This window comes from Chroicocephalus ridibundus, chromosome 7 (genome assembly GCF_963924245.1).
Source record: "Chroicocephalus ridibundus chromosome 7, bChrRid1.1, whole genome shotgun sequence".
Classification (NCBI taxonomy): domain Eukaryota; kingdom Metazoa; phylum Chordata; class Aves; order Charadriiformes; family Laridae; genus Chroicocephalus; species Chroicocephalus ridibundus.
The window spans coordinates 30729263-30749152 of NC_086290.1; the positions used below are offsets into that span (position 1 = coordinate 30729263).

At 38.5% G+C, this 19890-nt stretch overlaps 1 protein-coding gene across 3 annotated transcripts in view; it reads left to right on the plus strand.

Moving 5' to 3' along the window:
• PARD3B (par-3 family cell polarity regulator beta) overlaps window positions 1-19890 on the plus strand; it is a 426548-nt gene that overhangs the window by 139764 nt on the left and 266894 nt on the right. For all 3 annotated transcript variants that reach the window (XM_063341445.1, XM_063341446.1, XM_063341444.1), the window contains exon 4: window positions 13364-13473. In XM_063341445.1, coding sequence (XP_063197515.1) covers window positions 13364-13473 — 110 coding nt within the window. The remainder of the gene's footprint in view (window positions 1-13363; window positions 13474-19890) is intronic.

Below are 19890 nucleotides of genomic sequence, written 5' to 3' on the forward strand. Positions count from 1 at the left end.
GCTATTCCTGCAGAGCATGAGACGGAGTCACTTCAGAAATGTTAGTTTGTTGGTTTTTTTAAATAAAAAAAAGCAGTAGTGTGTCATTATAACTTTTCAGGTATGTAACATGCCAGTACAGGTGCTTTGCTTTTAGTAGGAGAGTTTTCAATTTCTTATACGGCTTTTCAATTAAACTAGTTGAACTGTCTGAGTTTTTAATGTTTGCAGTTCTGTTGGCCCTCCTAAGCCATCTTGTAATTTTCTCTGCACCCGTAAGTGTGCTCCTGGCCCTTCCGGTTTCCTTTTACACCTAGTAGTTTAGTGTTCTTTTCTAGTGGTTTTCCCTGCATAGTAGGTAGTGGAAAAGGAAAGGCGGAGTAAGAGGTTTAGCCATTTGGGTTTTTTCATCATGTCAGTTTGTTTGTTCCTTTTCAGTCAATGTGGGAAGGAAGGAGAGCACTAATTTATTTATGGAGGATCCGTTTTATGGACATGTCACTTTGAGCTGGAAATGCCTTCATGACTGGCTTAGTGTTTCATTTGCTTTCTTTGATAGACGATGGTCGAGTGCACACAAACTTAGCTGTTGCTTTTCTCTTGCTCCTCTCCTTGGTGTTAAGTAGTCATGATTTTGCCTGGAGTAAGACAGACAGTACTGGGTGATACTTGTCACTTGTGAATACCAAGGTAGGGAAAAAAGTGAGGTATGTGTCGGTATCTCCACGATATTTGGGGATTTTTTTGTCATTTTAGTTATTCTTTCCTCTTTATCCCTTTCTTTGGGAATCGGGTTAAAAATTCCTGAAGCTGTTTTCTTGAGTACAATTCCTGAAATTGTTTTCTTGAGTACAAGTGTTATACTTTGATTGTTGGCTATTACAATAAAATTTAGCTTCTTAATGAATTTTACCTTTATTAATGTTTAGTTAAAATTGAGGTTAGATAAAGAAATAATTACTTATAACAGCTATTGATAGCAGGCTTTGAAATTGTCTTGTAAACTATAGGAGTTTAACTCCTACTGCTAAGTAGGGCAAGTGTCTTTTCCCACTGAAAGGCCATCTGGATCAGTGTTCTAGGCAGGTTGAAGACTTGGGTGCAAATGATGGTTGGAATGGCTGATTAGTCTCTCTCCTAAAATAAGCTTATGAATGGCCATGATAGCTGAAGTTCAAGCTATGTTGAGACACTTGTGCTTTTGAACAGTTCTTTCAGTTCAGCACATGATATATAGTGTCTTCGCAGTGGGCATTTGTTTCCTGAAAACAGAGATTGCTACCTGGGAATGCTCCTGCCCTCGGTAGGTCTAGTACAGGATAATAACAGTACTAGCCTAGAAAGTTTTGGTTTTACATTTTGATACAGTCATCGGTGTTGTGACCATGTCTCTTTAACATTTGGGAAAGGTTTCTTGCACTCTTACTGAATTTCCTTGAAGGTGTTTCAGATAGAGGATATAATTAATCAGCTTAATATATTCCTGTGGGTTTGGGCTTTTCTCTAGCTTAAATCACACTTCATGGGGTTGTTCAAAACACTTATTTAGTTTGAATGCCCCTACGTGTTTGAGTTGCTAAGTCAGGCAACAGAGATGCTTCCATTGTCAGTGTCTTAGTTTGAAGTCCAAGGGAACTGAAGGCAAGGTTTCTTCCAGGAGTCTTTGGAAGTTTATCCCTTGATAGGCCTGACAGGGCTTAAATTGTTACCTCCAGGCTATGGATGTCATCTGTTTCTGTGCTCAGACTTCAGAGCTCGGACAGAATTCCTTCTCTTTCTCATCTGCTTTGAAGTGGAAGTATTGTATGTAGGCTTGGGGGCATTTCAAACAGCATATATTTGGTTCATCCTCTTTCAAGCTGGTGTTGAGATACTACAGATATACAGACAGTGTATTTTTAAACACAGAGGAAACCACATGATTATGTTTTTTTAAAAGGTATGAAAACAGGTATGAGCTGCAATTTTCATTTGATAAACAAAATGTTGCTAATGCTTCTATACAGCATACATGCTGTGTCAGACTAACTAGGAAAGACACTTTTTCTTACATAAAAGCTATGCTGTTCATCTTAATCTTGCAATGTCAGTTTATTGGCTGAGAGTTACAATGTTGAGGGTACTACATGCATATAGTAATTCTATCCTGTATGATTCAGGGAAAATTAACATTTTGAAATTGGTAAGTTTCAAAAGAAATGCATTACAGAAGCACATGCTGCCTTCTGTGGTTTGAGGCAATACTGCTTATTTCCTTAAGCAAATATGACTTTATTCTCTTTCTCTGCACTGGAAGGCTGCTCTCATAGTAGTGATATCAAACGTTGTTCTGAGCTGTTTGTCATAGGTGTTGTGAGGATGACACTATACTTGATAGATTTTTCTCCTCTGCAGCATTCAGTTTAATCTGGTTTTAAAGAATTGTGATGATCAATTAAAGTCTACTTGTGTTCCTAAAACAAACGGTTTCTGTTCTCAGGCAAGCTAAAGGTTTGAAGATAACTTTTCATTTCAGTCAGAGTTCAGGCTTGGTATATTTTGACCTCATGACTTAAGCTTGGTATTACTCTCTTGTCCTTGATTCATGGAAATGAGCTTTGCACCAGCATAGCTAAAGTTTATCTTTGTATTGTAGTAAAAGAATACAGAAATGCTTTCTGCAAAGATATATATTAAAAAGAATTCCATGTGTTTCTCTGGCTTTGGGTTGCCCATTTAGAAAACAAGCCAGTCTTTCCTTCCTTTCCGTGTACCCAAGAATTCAGTAGTAGTGTAGGTAAAAAAATGTATGGGCATAGTTGGTTACCAAATAACCCTTTTTCTTATTAATAGCCCCTCTGCCTCTGATTTCCCCCTAAGATTGTTTCTCCTCAATTATTCTCCTTGTCTCTATTCCCTTTGCACTTGGTTTAATGGGCCTCGCTTTGGGCCAAGGGGTATCCCCGTGAAAATAAGTTAGGTAGGGAGAAAAATATTTTTTCATCACAAGTTACACATGTTCCTGCAGTAGCTCTCTAGCCGAGGTGTTCATTTCCACCCTTTAATTGCCTCAGGGAAAGTTTTTGGGCATGATGATGAATGGGGCTTAGAATGATGTAAAATAAATTCTAGTACAAACATCTATGCTGCTTTTTGACACGCTTTTTCTGATGTCAGTGTTTTTCCTAAAATTTTTGTCTATTTTATTAATTTTGTGATGCTGCTGTGTTTGCGAGTATTTGTATATTGTTATGAAGCATAGCTAGTTTCAAAAGTACTATCTCTTAAAAAGAAACAGATCACTTAATAAGATAAATATTTGTAGCTGAAGGTTTTGAAAGGCTATGGTATAGTATCATACTGGAAGACTATAGTGCAATCTCTGTCAGTGCACTCTAGTGCTAGGTAAGACAAAGGAGTGTGTATGTGTGTTTATAGATCTCTACAGTACTATATGCTGTATTAGCTCTGAGGCAATATGGCAGAATGTGTATTTCATGTTGAAAATGAGCCTGCTGAGCTTGGCTGATTGATAGTTTGAAATTGTTCAAGTTAAAAAAAAAAAAAGACTTCCAACAAAAGATCTTGAAGTAGTAATCATGCTTTTTTTCTTAAGAAACCAAACTAATATATAGTTTTACACATTTTTTTGCAATGTTTATTTGCTAATGATTGTTTACTGTTTGCTTCCGTATGAACATGTTCCAGTATACAGACGAACTCATCTTTATGAAAGTCATCATTAGAGAAGTTACAAATCACAGTTAAATGATTCAGTTTGCCTGTTGCCATGTAGTTCTTTTTCATTGCTTTCTATTTAATTTACCCTTTCAAGAGCCTTAGTTGATAGTTAATTTTTTGTCTCTTTACTTTGAAGTGCCACTTCAGATTTTGATTGTTTCTCACAACAGATATCTAGAATCTCAGCCAAGTAAGATGGAGAGTTGTGTATTTACTACTCCTGAACACAGTTGGCAAAAGATGCACATCCCTCCCAATATGTTGCACAATTTTCCCATAGACACACTGGCTGTTGATTTATGTTTTGCTTTCTTCACAACTCATTGCTTCATTAGAGGGAAGTCTGTTTAGTGTAGACATTAAGTCAAAGAAGGATGTAGTATTTTCACTAGAAAGAGGAATCCTTCAGAGCATTTTGGTCATCTCTTCTTAACTGTCCCTCAAAAAGGGACAAATGACCCTCTGCGATTGAGTCCTCTTTAACTTTCCTACAGAAATAGTCATTTTACCATTTTAAATATTAAGACAGATTAATAGGGAATGATTACTCACTTTCCTCACCATGTGGAAACTAGGAGTATCGAACAAAACTATCGTTCAACAGATGACAAAGCAAAACAACCCAAAACTAAGTTTTTCATGAAGCATTCAACTAAATTGTGTAATTTGGTATTACAGGCCAAAAATCAATGAGTTATAATAGAATTAGACAAAATCACAGGAGGTGGCTCACCAGTGAGTGTTAAAATATGGTCTAGATGCCACTCTGATTTGGAAATCTTTAAAACATTACTTTTTTGCAAGCTGGTAAGATACACCACTTTGTTATGCGCTTTCCCTGAGTATTTGCTGCCACTGTTAGATGCGGGATAATGGGTGAGGTGGACTCAATATAGCTGCTCTTATGTTCTTATCATTCCTTGAAACATTCCAGAAAGTTTCAAGTTCAGGAGATTTCACTATTTTATCTTAATGTCTTTTAAAATTTACAGGAAGAAGTTTGAAATTTGAGACTAAAACTAGTTTTCCATGACCGGAATAGAAAATAATCATAATAGGGCTTCTTTTTCAAGGAAAGGTCAAAACAGAAAAGCTTCTTATTTTAGATCAGGTATATAAAACATGGGTCATGTTTAAATCTTACAAAAGCCTATACTAATGCTGTAATTTGTGATATTCTTTCAAATACCATTAAAATAGTAAAAAAAAAGTATTTTACTATTCTACTACTAGCAATAAAATGCTACCAAAGTGATATTCAAGCTGTACAGTTTAGCTGCCAAAGTTTTAAAGAAAATTAAACTGTTGAACTGTGGAAAGTGACTGCATAAGCACCTGTAACTGATGTTAGCTGAAGTGCTAAACCAGCTTTTGGCAGCGTGGCCTCTTTTGCAGGTGCACAGAATATTTTCTTTGTGTCAGTTTATTCAACTAGTACAGTTCATTAAGTATTTAATTTGAAGTTGAGAAATGGGCTGGGAATTGAAATAGAAGAAATGCTTATTTTCACCTTTCAATCTGTGAATAAAAATGAGGTGCGAGAATCTGAGATCTATTAGTTTTAAAATCTTATAGGATATATTAGCCTAAAATGATTGATTTAAATTCAGTAACTACAGATAATATGCTGCTTAAAAAACCAGTCTGTTTAATAAGATGAATGCTTTCTGCTGTGTCCAGCAAGTTGGATGACTAAGGCAACTGGTATTTTTAAGTATATCTAAAGTTTAGTTTCCATTGACATCTGAATGCCATTTGAAAGAGATTACATTCTAAAAAAACAAACAACAAACCAGAACAAAACCCCAACCCCCCACCCCAAACCAAAAAACTTTGTGTGTGTATAGGGAAATTCTAATACAACCCAAAGTAATTTTTTTTTTAAATGATACTTAAAAAACAGAAAATCTTTGAAGCTGCTCTAATTTTTAATCCTGTGTCTGAAGCTGGAATTTAGAGGCTGTGCATCAGTCAGTGGGGGCACAATGTCGGTGTGGTTCACAAAGATGTTTCACCTGGGCAAGAATTAAGAGAGAGCCTGGCCTGAGGTAGAAAGTGCTGATTCTTGTTGGTAATAGCCAGTGTGTCCTCACAAAGCTCCTAATCAGTCAGCCCAGCAAGGATAAGAGTTGCACGTTTTGCTAGAGCTCGGATTGGGAAAAAAAATCACAACTCCCTGTTGTGAGTGCAGTGATTAATCTTTGCGACGGGGGGATTCTGCTGCAGCTCCTTCCCTTCTGCCTGGTCTCTTCCACGTGGGACCTGCAGCCAAGACCCTGTGGAGCAGAGTCATGGTGCTCCCAGCACTCCAGTAACTCTGCACATCCCCTGTCTGTCTCATGAAGAGCTGAAAATAGGAGCACTGTGTTGACAGAAGCGAGGAGATCCTGAAATTACTGCAGATCTGATATGTGTTGTGGCCTTAAGTGTAAGAAAAGAATACCTGGTTAAGATCCAAACTGATACTGTCCTTCAGCTGGAAACTTTCTTGAGAGAAATTTTGAAACAGGGAGAAAGTAGCAGCGTTACTTGTACGTCTTCTGCAGGTACATACATATCCTAGTGCCTTAAGATGAGAAGCGGTTGCCTTCTTTTTATACGGATGTGGATTTTGATCCTGAAAATGGGATCTAGATTAACTTTGTTACTGAAAAAAACGTACATAAGTGATTCTTATGTGTCCATCTTTGAAACTCCAAAAGGTGTAAATGTACATATTCCATGGGGGTTTCATTAGGCAGTTTCATTTCCTGACAATGACAACACCAAGGAAACTTCATTCTGGTCATAAAAACTGTGAGAACAAGTTGTGCACTTCGTAACTGAAATCTGACTTAATATGTTATAGCACGTGCAACCAGAGAAAATTATTCTTTTGAAGAACACCACCCCAAAACAATCTCTGTTTCAAGCCTTTAATGGGTTTTACTTGTAGACGATTGCTTTTATTTTTCTTCGTAAGAAACAATACGCCTCATTTAGGGGGTAGGGAAATAACTGTTCTGCAGTGGGTTAATACGTAAAAGAGAGAGCTTGCTGGAAATGGATTTTCATCTGTTTATAGATTTAAGTCAATTGTCTTAACTGTTACATCATCCTAGTTCATTAATCTAATCTTGTATCCATGGGAATTTAAAAAGTGCAGCGTGCACTTTGGAAAGAACAGATAGCTGTAGATCTGAAATTGTATTGATAGGTGCTATTATGAGCAATTTGAGTTAGCTTTAAACATAAAAGTCACATCGTCAGAGCATTACCTATTTAAAAAAAATAAAAAAGAAATGGTACAGTCCTATCACATGGTAGAACGTACAAGCTAATCTCAGCTACATTTTAAGTACACGGCAGAACTATTACAGGATGCCTCAGGTGGTGGTAAGCAATAAATCTGAGGGTGACCAAATTTACCCACACTGATTGCTTAGTGCTCTCAAAAAGTGCTGACCGGCAGAACTGTCTGTATGCCTGTAAATGTGAAAATTCTCTGATAAAAAGAAGAAAAATAGCCATATATTAATGACTTTTCCTATATTTAAATACAAATTAATATCCTGCTTGTAATATTTTGTTTCCAGTGCCTGAATTGTTTTGTGACAGGACCAGTTTAAAAGTCATTTACGGCTCTCTGGTTTAAATGGGGGTTGTCTTTGTTGTGTCTGTTCAGAGATCTTCCAGCCAAGAATCGTCTATGCCTGAGTGCAATTTCACATTTGTATGTGCATGCATGTAGTATTTATGGTGTTTTGTTTCACATCTGACTTGAAATTTTGTTGTGATTTCCTCAGAAGGAGCTCTAAAAAAATATTTCGAGGCACATGCAGGTGAGAAAATCATTTGTCTGTCTGTCCAGGCAAGTGTAATTTGGAAGCAGGCAGCAGAGTAATTGTCATTGATATGGCCTTTAGCAGCTGACAGTTTGATACAGACTTGATGGACAGCTTTTTTCCCATCATAGTTGACATTTTTATATGCAGGAACAGAATTTAAAATTATGACTTTAACTGTGTAGGTGACTTACTGTAAATCTCTTTCTACCAGCTTATGGAATTCTGTCTAAGTGTATCTTTTGTTCTTTAAAATAGTTCTTCCCTCTTACCTGGAAAAACAAACAAACAAACCTCCTAATATGTTGTATGCCACTAATGTAGTGCTTGCATTTCCTATGTTGCTCGATTTGTCAGCTTACCCAAGTCATCTGAGAGTGTTTGCACCCTAAGCAATGCTAAAATCAATTTTTATTACATAATTTGACTGCATTATAGATAGCACAATCTACCGAATATGCTTGTGGGTGATAAGCTCTGGGTGTCTTCGGCAGTTTTCTGAATTTGGCCCTGTAACAGCAACCTGCAACCTAAATCCTGAAGAATAAAAGGATTTCAGCCTGGAGGTGAATTGTGCTTTCCTGAGCAAGGAGACTTAAGAGCTCAAGAGCAAAATTAAGGAAGGGTTGGAATAATCTTTACTTGTGCTAGTGGTCACCCTGAGAGATACTTGGCTGTCTAAATGTAGGCATCAGATTTGATTCCAGACCTCAGAGCCTAGAGACCCTGAAGAGTTTAGGTGGACCCCAGGAGGGACAGCTGGAGCTGCAGCGTTCACCTGACCACGTTTGGATCCTGAACTCCAAACCTTACATTACTTACCTGAAGTTGCGCAGTGTTCTTAAACCCATCACGTCTGGTTAGTCAGCCCCCTGCTAACCTCAAATGCTGATTTTTGATTCGCCACAAGGCTTAAGTGAGGCAAAGTGCGCTCCTATTCAGGGTATGTTTTAATGTCTGTGGGCAGCTTTTTGGTGGAATTAAAAAAAACCACAACCACAAACAACCCACCCAACAAAAACAAAATAAGAAAATAGGATCACATCTGGCATGGAAATGTTTCTTTTGCCATTGTGTTGATGCAAGTTTTCAGTTTTTAATTGTGCACAAATGGCAGAACTTCTCTCTCCTGTTTTTTTTTTTTTTTTCCCTGATGTAACCAATTTAAATCTAAGTGTAGTTTCTACCATATGCTTGTTTCAACCATATTTGCAGTTAAAAAAAAAATATTTCCAAAACATCAGAGTTCAGGGAAAATACACTGTTAACCATGAATCTGCGTAGATACTAATTTTTGAGGGTGATGCTAGCAAAAGGAAAAGATTGATCTATATGGCTTGAAAGTAAATGATACAGAGTTTCCTCTAAGGAAGGAAAACCGCAGGACTTTTTCTTATCAGTTTTGTCAAAGAGTATGTATTGTGAATAAGGCTGAGACATCCACGTGTGCTTAGAAGATGCTGTGGTACCATAACAAAAGGTACTCTGTGCAAATTTTGAAAGAAGGGGAAATATACCCTGAAGTGATTGAGGTTAAAAGTTGTCATCGTGAGAAAAATTTTAGTCTTGGGCATGTGTTTGAATTTTCCTTGTCTGTAAATTACTGATGCAATGCAGTGAGATGAGGCTAACTAGTTTTTTTAATCGGAGTTCCTCTGGCACAGAACAGTAATGCTTGTAAATAACACGGTTTTATGATCAACTTGATTTGTAGAAAGAAGTTTTTCTGTGTGTCATTCAGGGAAAAGATGAATTTTCTGCTTGAGCTTACACTGGTTGTTATGAATGTTCAGCACAAATGCGATAGCATGAGTAGAGTAATGTGAAAACACAGCATGAGAAAAGGAAACCAGTAAGGAAAAAGGCAACATTTTGTTTCCTGACAGAAGAAAACGGATATCAGAATCTCTTTAAGTAAGTATGTATGATTGTCTATAATATGTCTATAATAAATGGTATCAGTGATGAGTTTTCATTACATTTCATCCATGTCTAAGGAAGACAGTGACGAACAAATTCAAGGTCTGTATGTATAATGGATGTGGTCCGACTCCTGAGTCAGGTTGAGTCCTGGGCAGTGGGATTTGGGGAGATTTCTCTCTTCCCAGAGTGCTTGGCTTTCAAGAGCCCTGCATCTGCAGTGCAGAAGAGGCGAGGGAGGCTGAGGAAAGAAAGGAGCCTGCAGGAGAGGCGCAGGCTGGAGCACTGAGTGGCAGGGAAGGGGTTCTTATGGCAGGGAGCAGCCTGAGCTGCAGAGAAGACGAGGGGAGATAGAGAGAGGAGAGCCACTGAGAACTGCTGTCTCCTGGAAGAGAATAAGGGATTCTCCCTGCAAAGGAGGAGAGTACCGCTTCATCTCAAGTCTTTCGCCTGATTTTCCTGCTTGCCATTTGTTTTCCCCTGTGAGAGAGCGCATTTTGGTTCGATTTACTTTTGTCTAATAAAAGGTTGCTTTTGTGCCCCAGTGTCTTTGAGGTGTACGCATGTAAAACAGTGAGGGCCAGAGGGACTGTTTTGGGTAATTTTAGCTAAAGACTGCAGCTGACTTGCTTCACAGAGATGAGAGATGTTACAATTTGTGATATCTCTGTAAAAGAAATGATGTTATATGTCAGTAAATATATTTTAAAAAATTAACCAAATGGACTCCATTTTTCTCTTCAACAAGAAAATGATCTGTAGGACCCTAAAATTTACAACAAATGAGGAAAAAAAAGAAAGCATTGTAGGCAATGGTGAAAAAGTCCAGTTGTTTTTGTGCAAGAAGGGAAGCATTCCAGACTAGCACCATAAATTTCATAACCTCATGGCAATAAACAAAAACTTGCAGGAATAAAAAGAAAGCAAATAGCTGCACGGCCATCTTCCCAAATCGGAAAACTGAATTTATAATGCTCCTGCAAATGTTCGTTTCAGACTTCAAACAGCTGTAAACTTGAGAATTGGATAATGCCATTTTGCTTCAGTTTCTCTGTAAAACAGTGGCAGAAAGCAAATGAAAAAGGTCTGCAGAATTGGGGATGGGGGAATGTGGTAGAAACAGCACCTTGCAGCAGTCGGTACAGGGAGGAGGCAGAAGTGCTGATGTATGGTCCTGTCTACTTAGACAAGCATTATGCGAATGGTGCGGTACAGGAGACAGCTTTCAACTGCAGCGGAAACTGGGAGGCCCTGGAACAAATGAGGGTCCTGTCTCCCGGCAGTCACAGCGATGGGAAACCTCATCTTTGGCTCAGCCAGAGCAATGAGAGAGGAATGGGGAGCTGGTTGTAGAAGACAGCTCCGGAAAAGGAGAGATCTGTTTCAGAGTGTTGGCTTTGGGAGAAAGAGTGAGCTTGATACAAGTGATTTTTTGGGTTGGGTTGTGTTCCGTCCCCTCACGTCCCCCTTCATCTTTGGCTTCCTTACTTGAATGTGGGGAATTTTTTTAATCCACTTTGGGTTACTGTTGATTTCTCACTGTGGAAAAAGGAGGGCAGAAATGAGAAAAGGGGCTGGGATGGAGGCCTTGAGGAGTATAAGCAACAGTATGTTGTAATTCGAATTTAGAATACGGCTCATTGAGTTGTGAAAGTTTTACAAATAAAAGTGCCAATGTAAAGAGCTTTCTGGTGGTTTAGCAAGAGTGTTTCTCCGTACTGTTCATGTTTATGTTAAAAGGAGTTGGAGACTAAATTATGCTGAATCATACAAAAGAGTCTCAGCATCTGTTTTCAAACTGTTGTATTGAAGAGAGACTGAAAGTTGGATACAGGTCACCAGAAACACTTCGGTCATACATGGAAAACAATTATTTTAAGGAATAAGTATTTATCTTAAAGAAGGGAGTGACTTAAAAATCCAACGCTTTTTGGCTTTAGCTTTTATACACCTTTTTATCAAATGTGCTTAGAGGGGGAAAAAAAACCTCTTCAGCACCATGTGAAGAACAGGAAGATTTGACTGGAGAGATGTGGCTCCTTTTGACCTACTGACACCTTTGGAAAATCACACAAAATGGATAAATGTGGTGATCAATCCCTTTCTTCAGAATTGCCTTGTAAAAACATGCATAGCTCGTGATATCAAGATGATAATCACTTGGAAGAAAAAACAGTATTCACCTTTTGATTTTTGAGCATTCCCTCAATACCTCAAGACAAATTTAAGTCTTACTTTTGCTTTTCTTATTGATTTCCTGCATAAGTGAAGATAGAAGGGATTACCTGGGTATAAAAACTGTTGCTCACCATGAGGAAGGGTAAGAGCGTTAGGTTCTCTGGTTGTTCCTCAGCGTCAGGTGCTGGTATTTATTCCAGCTATAATTACAAAGTTGTGCTGTGAGTGAATGTGGTACAATCATTACGGCTTTGTTAGCATCTCTCTAATGAGGAAACTGTTGAACGTTCAAACTTCTATTATAGATCTAGTAATTATGGCTGCCGTCAGTCCCAGCCACTATAATTAATATTATAACTGACAATTACAATCTTGTTTTCACTCACTTGCAACACTTGAAAAACTATTGTCTTAGACCAATGGTTCTCCTCATTTTTTTTATTTACCTATAGATAAATTATTTTGGAGAGACTTGGGGGAAAAAATGTCATTTTTGTTTAGTTACAATTTGGATAATGTGAGAAATTCCTTTCTCATATTACTAAAGATTTCCCTCTTGCCCCACCTGGAAGGTCTGCAGGGAGTGTTTTATAGTGTGTTCTGCTAACTGGATGGCTGTGTCACTAGAAGCTGCTGACTGGTCTTTGAGGTTATTCCCAGACAGCACGAGAATAGACGTGAATAGTTGGTGAGTCTAATTGGAGATGCCTGCAAGAGGAAGCTGTTTAGTCTACAGCTTCTCTGAAACGACTGCAACTGCCTACGTCTGTTCCCTGGGAATCCTGGCAGTTGGTAGTGGGAGGCAGATCTGCTGTGAATAAAAGCTCTTCCCCCTCTCCTCTTTATATCCTTATTTAGGCTGTCTCTGCAAAGCCAGCCCAAGGCACGTTAGTTACTAAATGAAGTTAATGTAGGGAGTTATCCGTTTATCCTTCAGCTGCCTCCGTACCAAAAACCTGTGCCTGAGCTGTCATTTACATGCCTCAGGTTGGGAAGGCACAGAAGTGATGCTGACGGACTATTGCATCTTGTGAGCTTATGGAAATAAAATTTATGACCATATATATATAGAGAGAGGTATATAGATATGTATATGGTCATGCCATCATATTCAAAGCGACCTTCCCTACAGGTTAAATGTGGGCTTGTATAATTGGTATGGGAGAGGGAAGCACTTGCTCAGTATGACCTTTGGACACGCACGAGGAGAAAGTAAGGAACAGTTGAAAATGAGCTTGTGAGATCTCATTTGGTGGGTTAATGCAGAACACCACAATGAGAACTACCCTTAGTATCAAGTGAAAGGCTTTAGGCCATGTTCTGGTTTAGTTAAGTAACCAGTACCAGTTGTAGGAACCAACAGTAGCAGTCCAGTTCTTCCTGTGTTCAGTTATTCCTTAGATCAAGCATATGATTTCCCTGTCAGAAATTGATGCTACATGTGGTCACAGATACATGCAATTACTTATTTGGTTTTCTAAGAAGGTGCCTTTTTCTCCTGTTTGTCTAATTTAGCAGCTCGTGGATGAAAGTCTGTATAACAGAGCTTAAAATATTCTCTTTTTTTTAGCTTAGTAAATACTAAATGGCACAACGCCATCACATCTAGTAATTTACCAGGTAGGTGTTGCCACAGAAAAACTCGTATTTCAGCACTGCACACCACTCAGTTAACTCACATGAAGCTTTACCTTGTGTTGATGTAGCCCCCTTGAACCATTGCTGTTTATTTTGTCTCTTAGGCACACCGCTTCTAGTGCGCAGGAGCAGCGATCCGGCTTTGGGCCCACCTGCTGACTTCCACCCAAGTGCTTCTCATCCCAGTGACCACAGTCTCAAGCATGTTGTGGCAGTAGGTGTCATGTAACTCACCTTTTTCTTAAAGGCAAAAACTGTTCTTACCCGTTGGTATATAGGAATTTTATAAGTTAGATATGAATTTGAATCTAAAACAAAGTGCATTGTACTCGTTTTCTGTAAAGGAAGGAGTTTCCTCTGGACAAAAATGGTTATTTTAAATGATACAGTCAATTAACAGTGGTTCTCTTTTTTTAAAATAAGATATTTACGTAAAGTTCAATGGTGACATAAGGCACTGGAATATGAACGGAACTTTTAGCAATTGCTTGTTTGTTCAGTGTCTTACTGTCCAGTTTACCATTGCTTAGTGGAAAAAATGTACTTACCCTTTAAGGTGCATTGTTGGTTTTGCACCCTTTTTCACTTCCCTTGTTTTCTTATGGCGTTTCGGTCTTCCTTTGGTACCCTGCTACTACCCTGCATGGTCTCTTCTTTCTCTCACTTTTCTGTTTTTCATCCTGACTCTTCCTTTTTGAGGACAAATTTGTTTTCAACATAGTTATTACTAAATATTAGAGCAAAGACACAATTAGTGAGGGTGCAGTGACTCTTAATCAGGTGTTATTGTAGGCTGTCTTCAGTCTTCTAAAAGTAATACTGTCTTGGCCACACTTGGGCAACATTTTTTTTACTTTGCAATTTTAAGGCCTGAAGCTTTTTGTTTATGTGTGGGGAAGGTGTTCCTATATTACTTATAAAAAGAGTGAATTCTTTAGAATCTCTGAATGTCAGCTGGGATACATAAGTGTATCAAGCAGAACAGAGCTTTTTCATAAACTTGATGTTTGCCTGGAAAGCTCTGGTGGATCTGCTTCTGCGATACTTTATGCCAAATGAATACTGCCTTAAATGATGGCACAGTTCCACCTGCTTTCATTTGCTTGTGAAATTTATGCCTTTTCCCCTTTAGCTTCCCTATACAGTGTTGCAACTCACTCCCCATCCCCAGTTGTGTAAACCAATCGATCCCTGTTTTGTTTCGAAATGAAAAACACTCAGAAACCCCCAGCCTTTTCCTTTAGTGCGAGGGGGACGTTTCAGCCTAGATCACAACTAGTTTATAGTGACATTCCGCAAATGGCCATGTTGGCACATTAGGGAGCAGGAGCAAAGAACCGGGGTTCGGCAACACATGCCGGAGGTGGGAACCTTTTCAGCCGAAGATTTAAGACTAAACTTACAGTTAAGTTCATGTGAAGGAGGTAAGTAAATAGAAAGTCAACTTGCATCAGTACACAAGAATCCTCTAGGCTTAAAGGAATTCTCTATGCGTAAAACGCAGAGCATCCCTCCATCAGCTGTAGGTGTACCAGTCAGAGCTGGACAGATAACAACAGTGGAGAAGGCTCTCGGATTTTTTTAAAATGTCATGTAAGTGGGGGAAAAAAGGCCCAGAAGGTTGAAAGTTTTTATTGTTAAAGTGAAAATCTGTTAACAGCAAAATACATTACACCAGCTCTTATTTTTGCAACAGTACCATTTCTAAAACTCTTGTCGTCAATCATACTGAAATATGCTTTGGCATAATGTTTTGGGACGCGTAGAAAGCTTAAATAACATAGGTTAAATTAGGTACAGATTGTTTTAAAACACAGGGAAGAATCGATATCTGACAAATGAAAAAACATGGCACGAACAATTGTACACTGCGTTTTGAATACAGCTACGCTCTGTCATGCAAGTGTTAAAGGAGTATTTAGAGAAAATTCATTTGTTCTGTATATTGTTGCTGAAAGTTTAAAATTAATACTGCATTTCCTTTGCCACAAACGAGTACGCAAGTTAGAAAAACCAGAGCTGTTGGTAGATGAAACAATTTTCAGTGCATGTAGTAAAAATTAAGTCTCTGTATTTATACCACAATTATCTTAGCAATCATTTTGTAATTGAAACTGACTTCCATAATTAGCTTAATTGTTTTGGCACTTCTGGCGTTTTGGTGTTTGGCATATGTAGAACTACAGTTTGGTTCTATGTAGAAATATGCGTAGTTACACTATATGCTGTTTCATATGCTATGTACAGATACAGCGGTAGTGGATCAGATTTTTGAGAGGCAATTTTCATGAATCTCTGAATACAGCACTGATTTGTCTCTAGGAGAGTGCAGGACAGATGTACAGTAATTAATGCATAAAATAAAACGGCAAACACGCAGTAATATCAGAGAAGAAAATTACTATCCAGTTCAGGTGAAGTGGATGAACCTGATGAACCATTTGAGCTGTTTACAGTACTTGTAGAATCTAAGCAGAACGTATATTCTGTTTTTTAGATGTTATACCAAATCTTCAAAGGAAGATTTTTTTTTTTCATGCCATATGATGATTACCAAAATTACAAATTCTTTTCTGAGTGACCAGGTAGTCTGAGAAGAATTTGAGCTATTCTTTCATATTTTCTCTGACATTTATTTTGTCTCAGCTGTAGTTTTAGCCCCAATTAACCAAGTACTTCTAGATCAATCAAAAACTGATAGTGAAGTCCAGCATCTGTTCTCTCAGACTGGAAGTCATTTAACAGATGGTACACAATTTGAGTTTCTTTTTTCGTCCAATCCTCTCCTTCCTTATTGTGATAGCTGCCACTGAAAAATTTGGAGACTGTAATCAGGGAAAAATAGGGCTTACAAACATCTGAATCTGTTATTGAAGAAAAGGTGTTTGTTAATGAATTTGTTAATTTATGAAGGCAACTGTTAATATCCTCTGTCTAGTTAAAATCGCAGAGCCCTGGTCAGGCTTTCAAAAATGGAAACTTCCCTCCCTAGGTCTCCAGAGAGGACCTCAGGGCAGTGTAACTAGTTTAATGCACTTTGCTGAAAAATTTGGTGGCCTTAGCTTTGCTAGGGCAATAGCCAAGTGTTGGTCCAGCTGCTTTTTGGCAGTGAATGGCCTGGCTGCAGAACGTGGGCTTAGCAATGGCCGTGAAGTCTTCCACCAGGGATCTCCCCTGGAGCGAAGCCATGCTGTGTGACTGAGACAGTGGAAGGCTTTCAGAGGGAGGAAGCATTCTTTGGCCACTTAACGCTTGCTCAGCACTCGTCCCCAGCGTACTGAGAGGAGCTGCAGATTCAGGTTCTCTGCGCCAGCTCAGAAGTTCCTAGCTGGATCCCTCCACTCAAGCTCCACTCTGATAAAGATGAGACGCAGTGGGGCAGAAAGTCTGAATTGTGGGATTCTGTTGGTTCTGGGGTTTTGAACTTTTTGGGAGCGGAATACATTTTGGTACTTTTGTTCAGTCCAGTTCATCCAGGTAGTAATTGCTAAGGTACAATTAAAAAATCTGAACTTTCGTTTCTGGAGCTATTACTTCTGCTTATCTCTCTTGTTGCCCAGGGACAGACTTCCCTACTATCTGAAGACTTGATCTGTCATGAGTTTGAGATGGAGAATTGTGGTCCTATTTAACTTGATGGAAGTTTTGCCTTAATTCTGATAGGACTAAGGTTTCACCTCCTCTCGTTAACTTGCTGATTATTATGGGGATGCTATGTTCAGCATGACTTTCTTTTCTTTTATAGGTGCATGTTTCCTCGATAAATACTTAGGTTAACTTCGAGTTAATCAATGGGAATGGCTGATTAAATTGCATTTATCCGTATTTAAAGATACAATGAGATGCTGGATCAATTGAAGAGTTGCTCCAGTGGCTCAATACAGTTTCAATTTTTACCTAGATGTGACTTGAAATTGACTGTATTTTATGCATTGTGGACATATAATTTGCAATTTTGGATAAGGTTCATATATAATCAGAACATTTTTATGTTTCAAGCCCTTGTTAAAAAAGGTCGAAACCTCCTCTGGTTCTTCTGGCCGTTAATTGTGTTTGTAATGTATTAGCCTTCCTGATTAAGCGTCTGCAGATTAGCATAATGTGGGCATGATGCAGCTCTGTGATTTGTTCCTTTTACACACTACTTTATGTACATACGTAAACACAAAGATATGCTACAATCAGAGCTTGGCTTTGAGATAAAGATTATCAGTAGTACTTTCAAAATGTGTGGATATTTTATTATAAGAAAAAGGTGGAAATATTACTTCATCTAATCGGGCTATTTAAAAGCAGGCAGGGCGGAAAAGGTCTGGTTGTGATACAGTGATGGAATTGCTGTAGAGTCTGTACCTTGGGTTGATCCCAAAGGGTTTCTGCTAAGGCTCGAGCTAAGAGACTGCGCTGCCATGAGGGTTGTATTGTCTGATTTTAGAAGGTAAAACTTCTGTCCACTATGTTTACTCACCCTGACTACATCAGGTAGTTTTAATTTCTGATCCCTTTGCATGTTTTAGAATCTCAATATGAAAATCTCACATAGTTATGTGATTCCAGGAGGTGGGCTATGAGCAGGAAACCAGAGATTGGGAGAAATGCAGTAATTCTTCAAGAGCTAGCAGTGCTGGAAGGATGGTGCACTTGTAATGTTTTAAATCCAGTACTTGTTGACATATAATAATTAGACAACAAATAAAGTAGAGATGGAAACACAGCTCGGGTATTTCAGTGTACGTTGCAGGTAGAGGCCAGACTGCTTTCCCTGAGGTGGTGTGCTCTCGGACTGCCATTCAGAATAGCAAGGTTTTTAAATTCTGGAAGGAATTTACTTTTTTTTCTGGTAAAGTTTTCCTATTAATAATTTAACTCCCGCTCTTGAAATACTGCTGTGTGGAGCTGAACAGAAAATCTGGGGAGATTTAAAAGAATTTCCTGTCATTCAGCTGGGGAGTTCCGAACAGTTTGAGGTTTTTAAAAGGGAATTCTGATGTGGGTGAATCCATTTTTAAAGCAACTACTGTGTGTCTGTTTACGCTGCAGAACATATATAGAACACTCCTAATCAGCGCAGGAGCTTGTCAGTGTATTGCTTTTGATGTCTGATTAGATGATCATAGGGACATCTGCAGTGAGTTAGTTTTGAAGTTGTTGGTGTGAGGCACTGCAGGAACCAGAGCTGTGTGGCACTCTTACACCATGAAAAACTGCTGCTCTTAAAGACCCTTTTATAAATCCAACCATGCAGCTAGCTGAGGGCTGTCAAATGTAACAAAAGCCATTCCTTCTCAATTCTTTCTGTTGTTTTTCAACCCTGCGCTGCTTTTTTTCCCCTTTCCTTGTACTGTGTGCTGTGGCATTCTGCGTCAAACAGAAATTACTTTATATTGTAGAGGAAAAACTAAGAAATGTAAATGAAATATTTGTAATACTTCATAATACTGAATTGATCATCTGAAAAAGGACAGAAGTGCCCTGAGGTAATTTCCTCTTTTGAGGGTGCAGAGAGGTACGTGTGTGGGGGGAAAAAGTCGTCTTTGTGTTCCTTGCACAACCTGCGTTTCAGAAAAGGTGTATTATTTTACCTGTATTGTTTAAGATGAGCAGTAGGTGTAATTTACATATTTTTATCTGAGAAGGATAAGTAGACTTTTTGTGATTTATTTTAATAAGAGCTAATAATGAATGTTATGTGACGTTAATATAGTATATAAATTAGCAGTAAAAATGGTACAATCGGTAAAAGAAGTTATTCATTGTTAATGTGTTGTTTTCTAAAGCCTGTTCCCAATGAGAGGAGTGCAGGCTTTTTACTGACTATTCATGAGAGAAAGTATCTATTATGAAAACCATCGAAGTTCTCTATCGTTCAGGAACTTATGTTAGTAGAGGGCTGGGTTTTGTTTCCTTTTTAAAATAAATTTGGGGCCTTGGCTGTCATTTTGAAGCTACCTGATTGTTTATAAACCTTCCTCCTTTGTCCTCTGCTTCGTGTAGTCAGGTAGATGTGATTGCAGGTGATGGAAGATGGCTGAGAGACTTAAACTCCCTCTTTTTCCCATGTGGCCTATCTTATAAAGAATGTGGAAAAATTATAGGGTGGAAATAAGAACTGCTGACAAAAAAAAAGGGGGAAAAAAGGTCATGCTTTCAATGCTGCTGACACGTATTCATCTCTATAGCTACATCTTTGGGGTCCTACAAAATACTGTCATTCCATCTGGAACAGCTTTTAGCAGGCAGCTTACTCAACAGGCTCATGGCGCTGAAATTGGAATGAAACATTAGCAAGTTACTTGTATGTCTGACAGTCAAATTAAAAGTGGAAGATGACAGTCAACATGGCTCATGCATATCATTTACTGTCAAGCTCTAGAAACATTTAGCTAAAATAAAATAGGTTCTCAGTCACTGTCCTACTGAAACGCTGATACTAAATAAATAATTTTTTCCATAAACATAGGAATCCAGTGGACAACTGGGAATAATGGCACAGATCTTTGATACTTACTTAGACCCAAACGTTGCTGTGACATTAGGAAAAAACTGACTTTGGATTTTTAAATACGTCATCTTGCAGTGCACTGATATATGAGACACTGCTCTTGTTCTGGTTAGTATTTCTGTGTCTCTG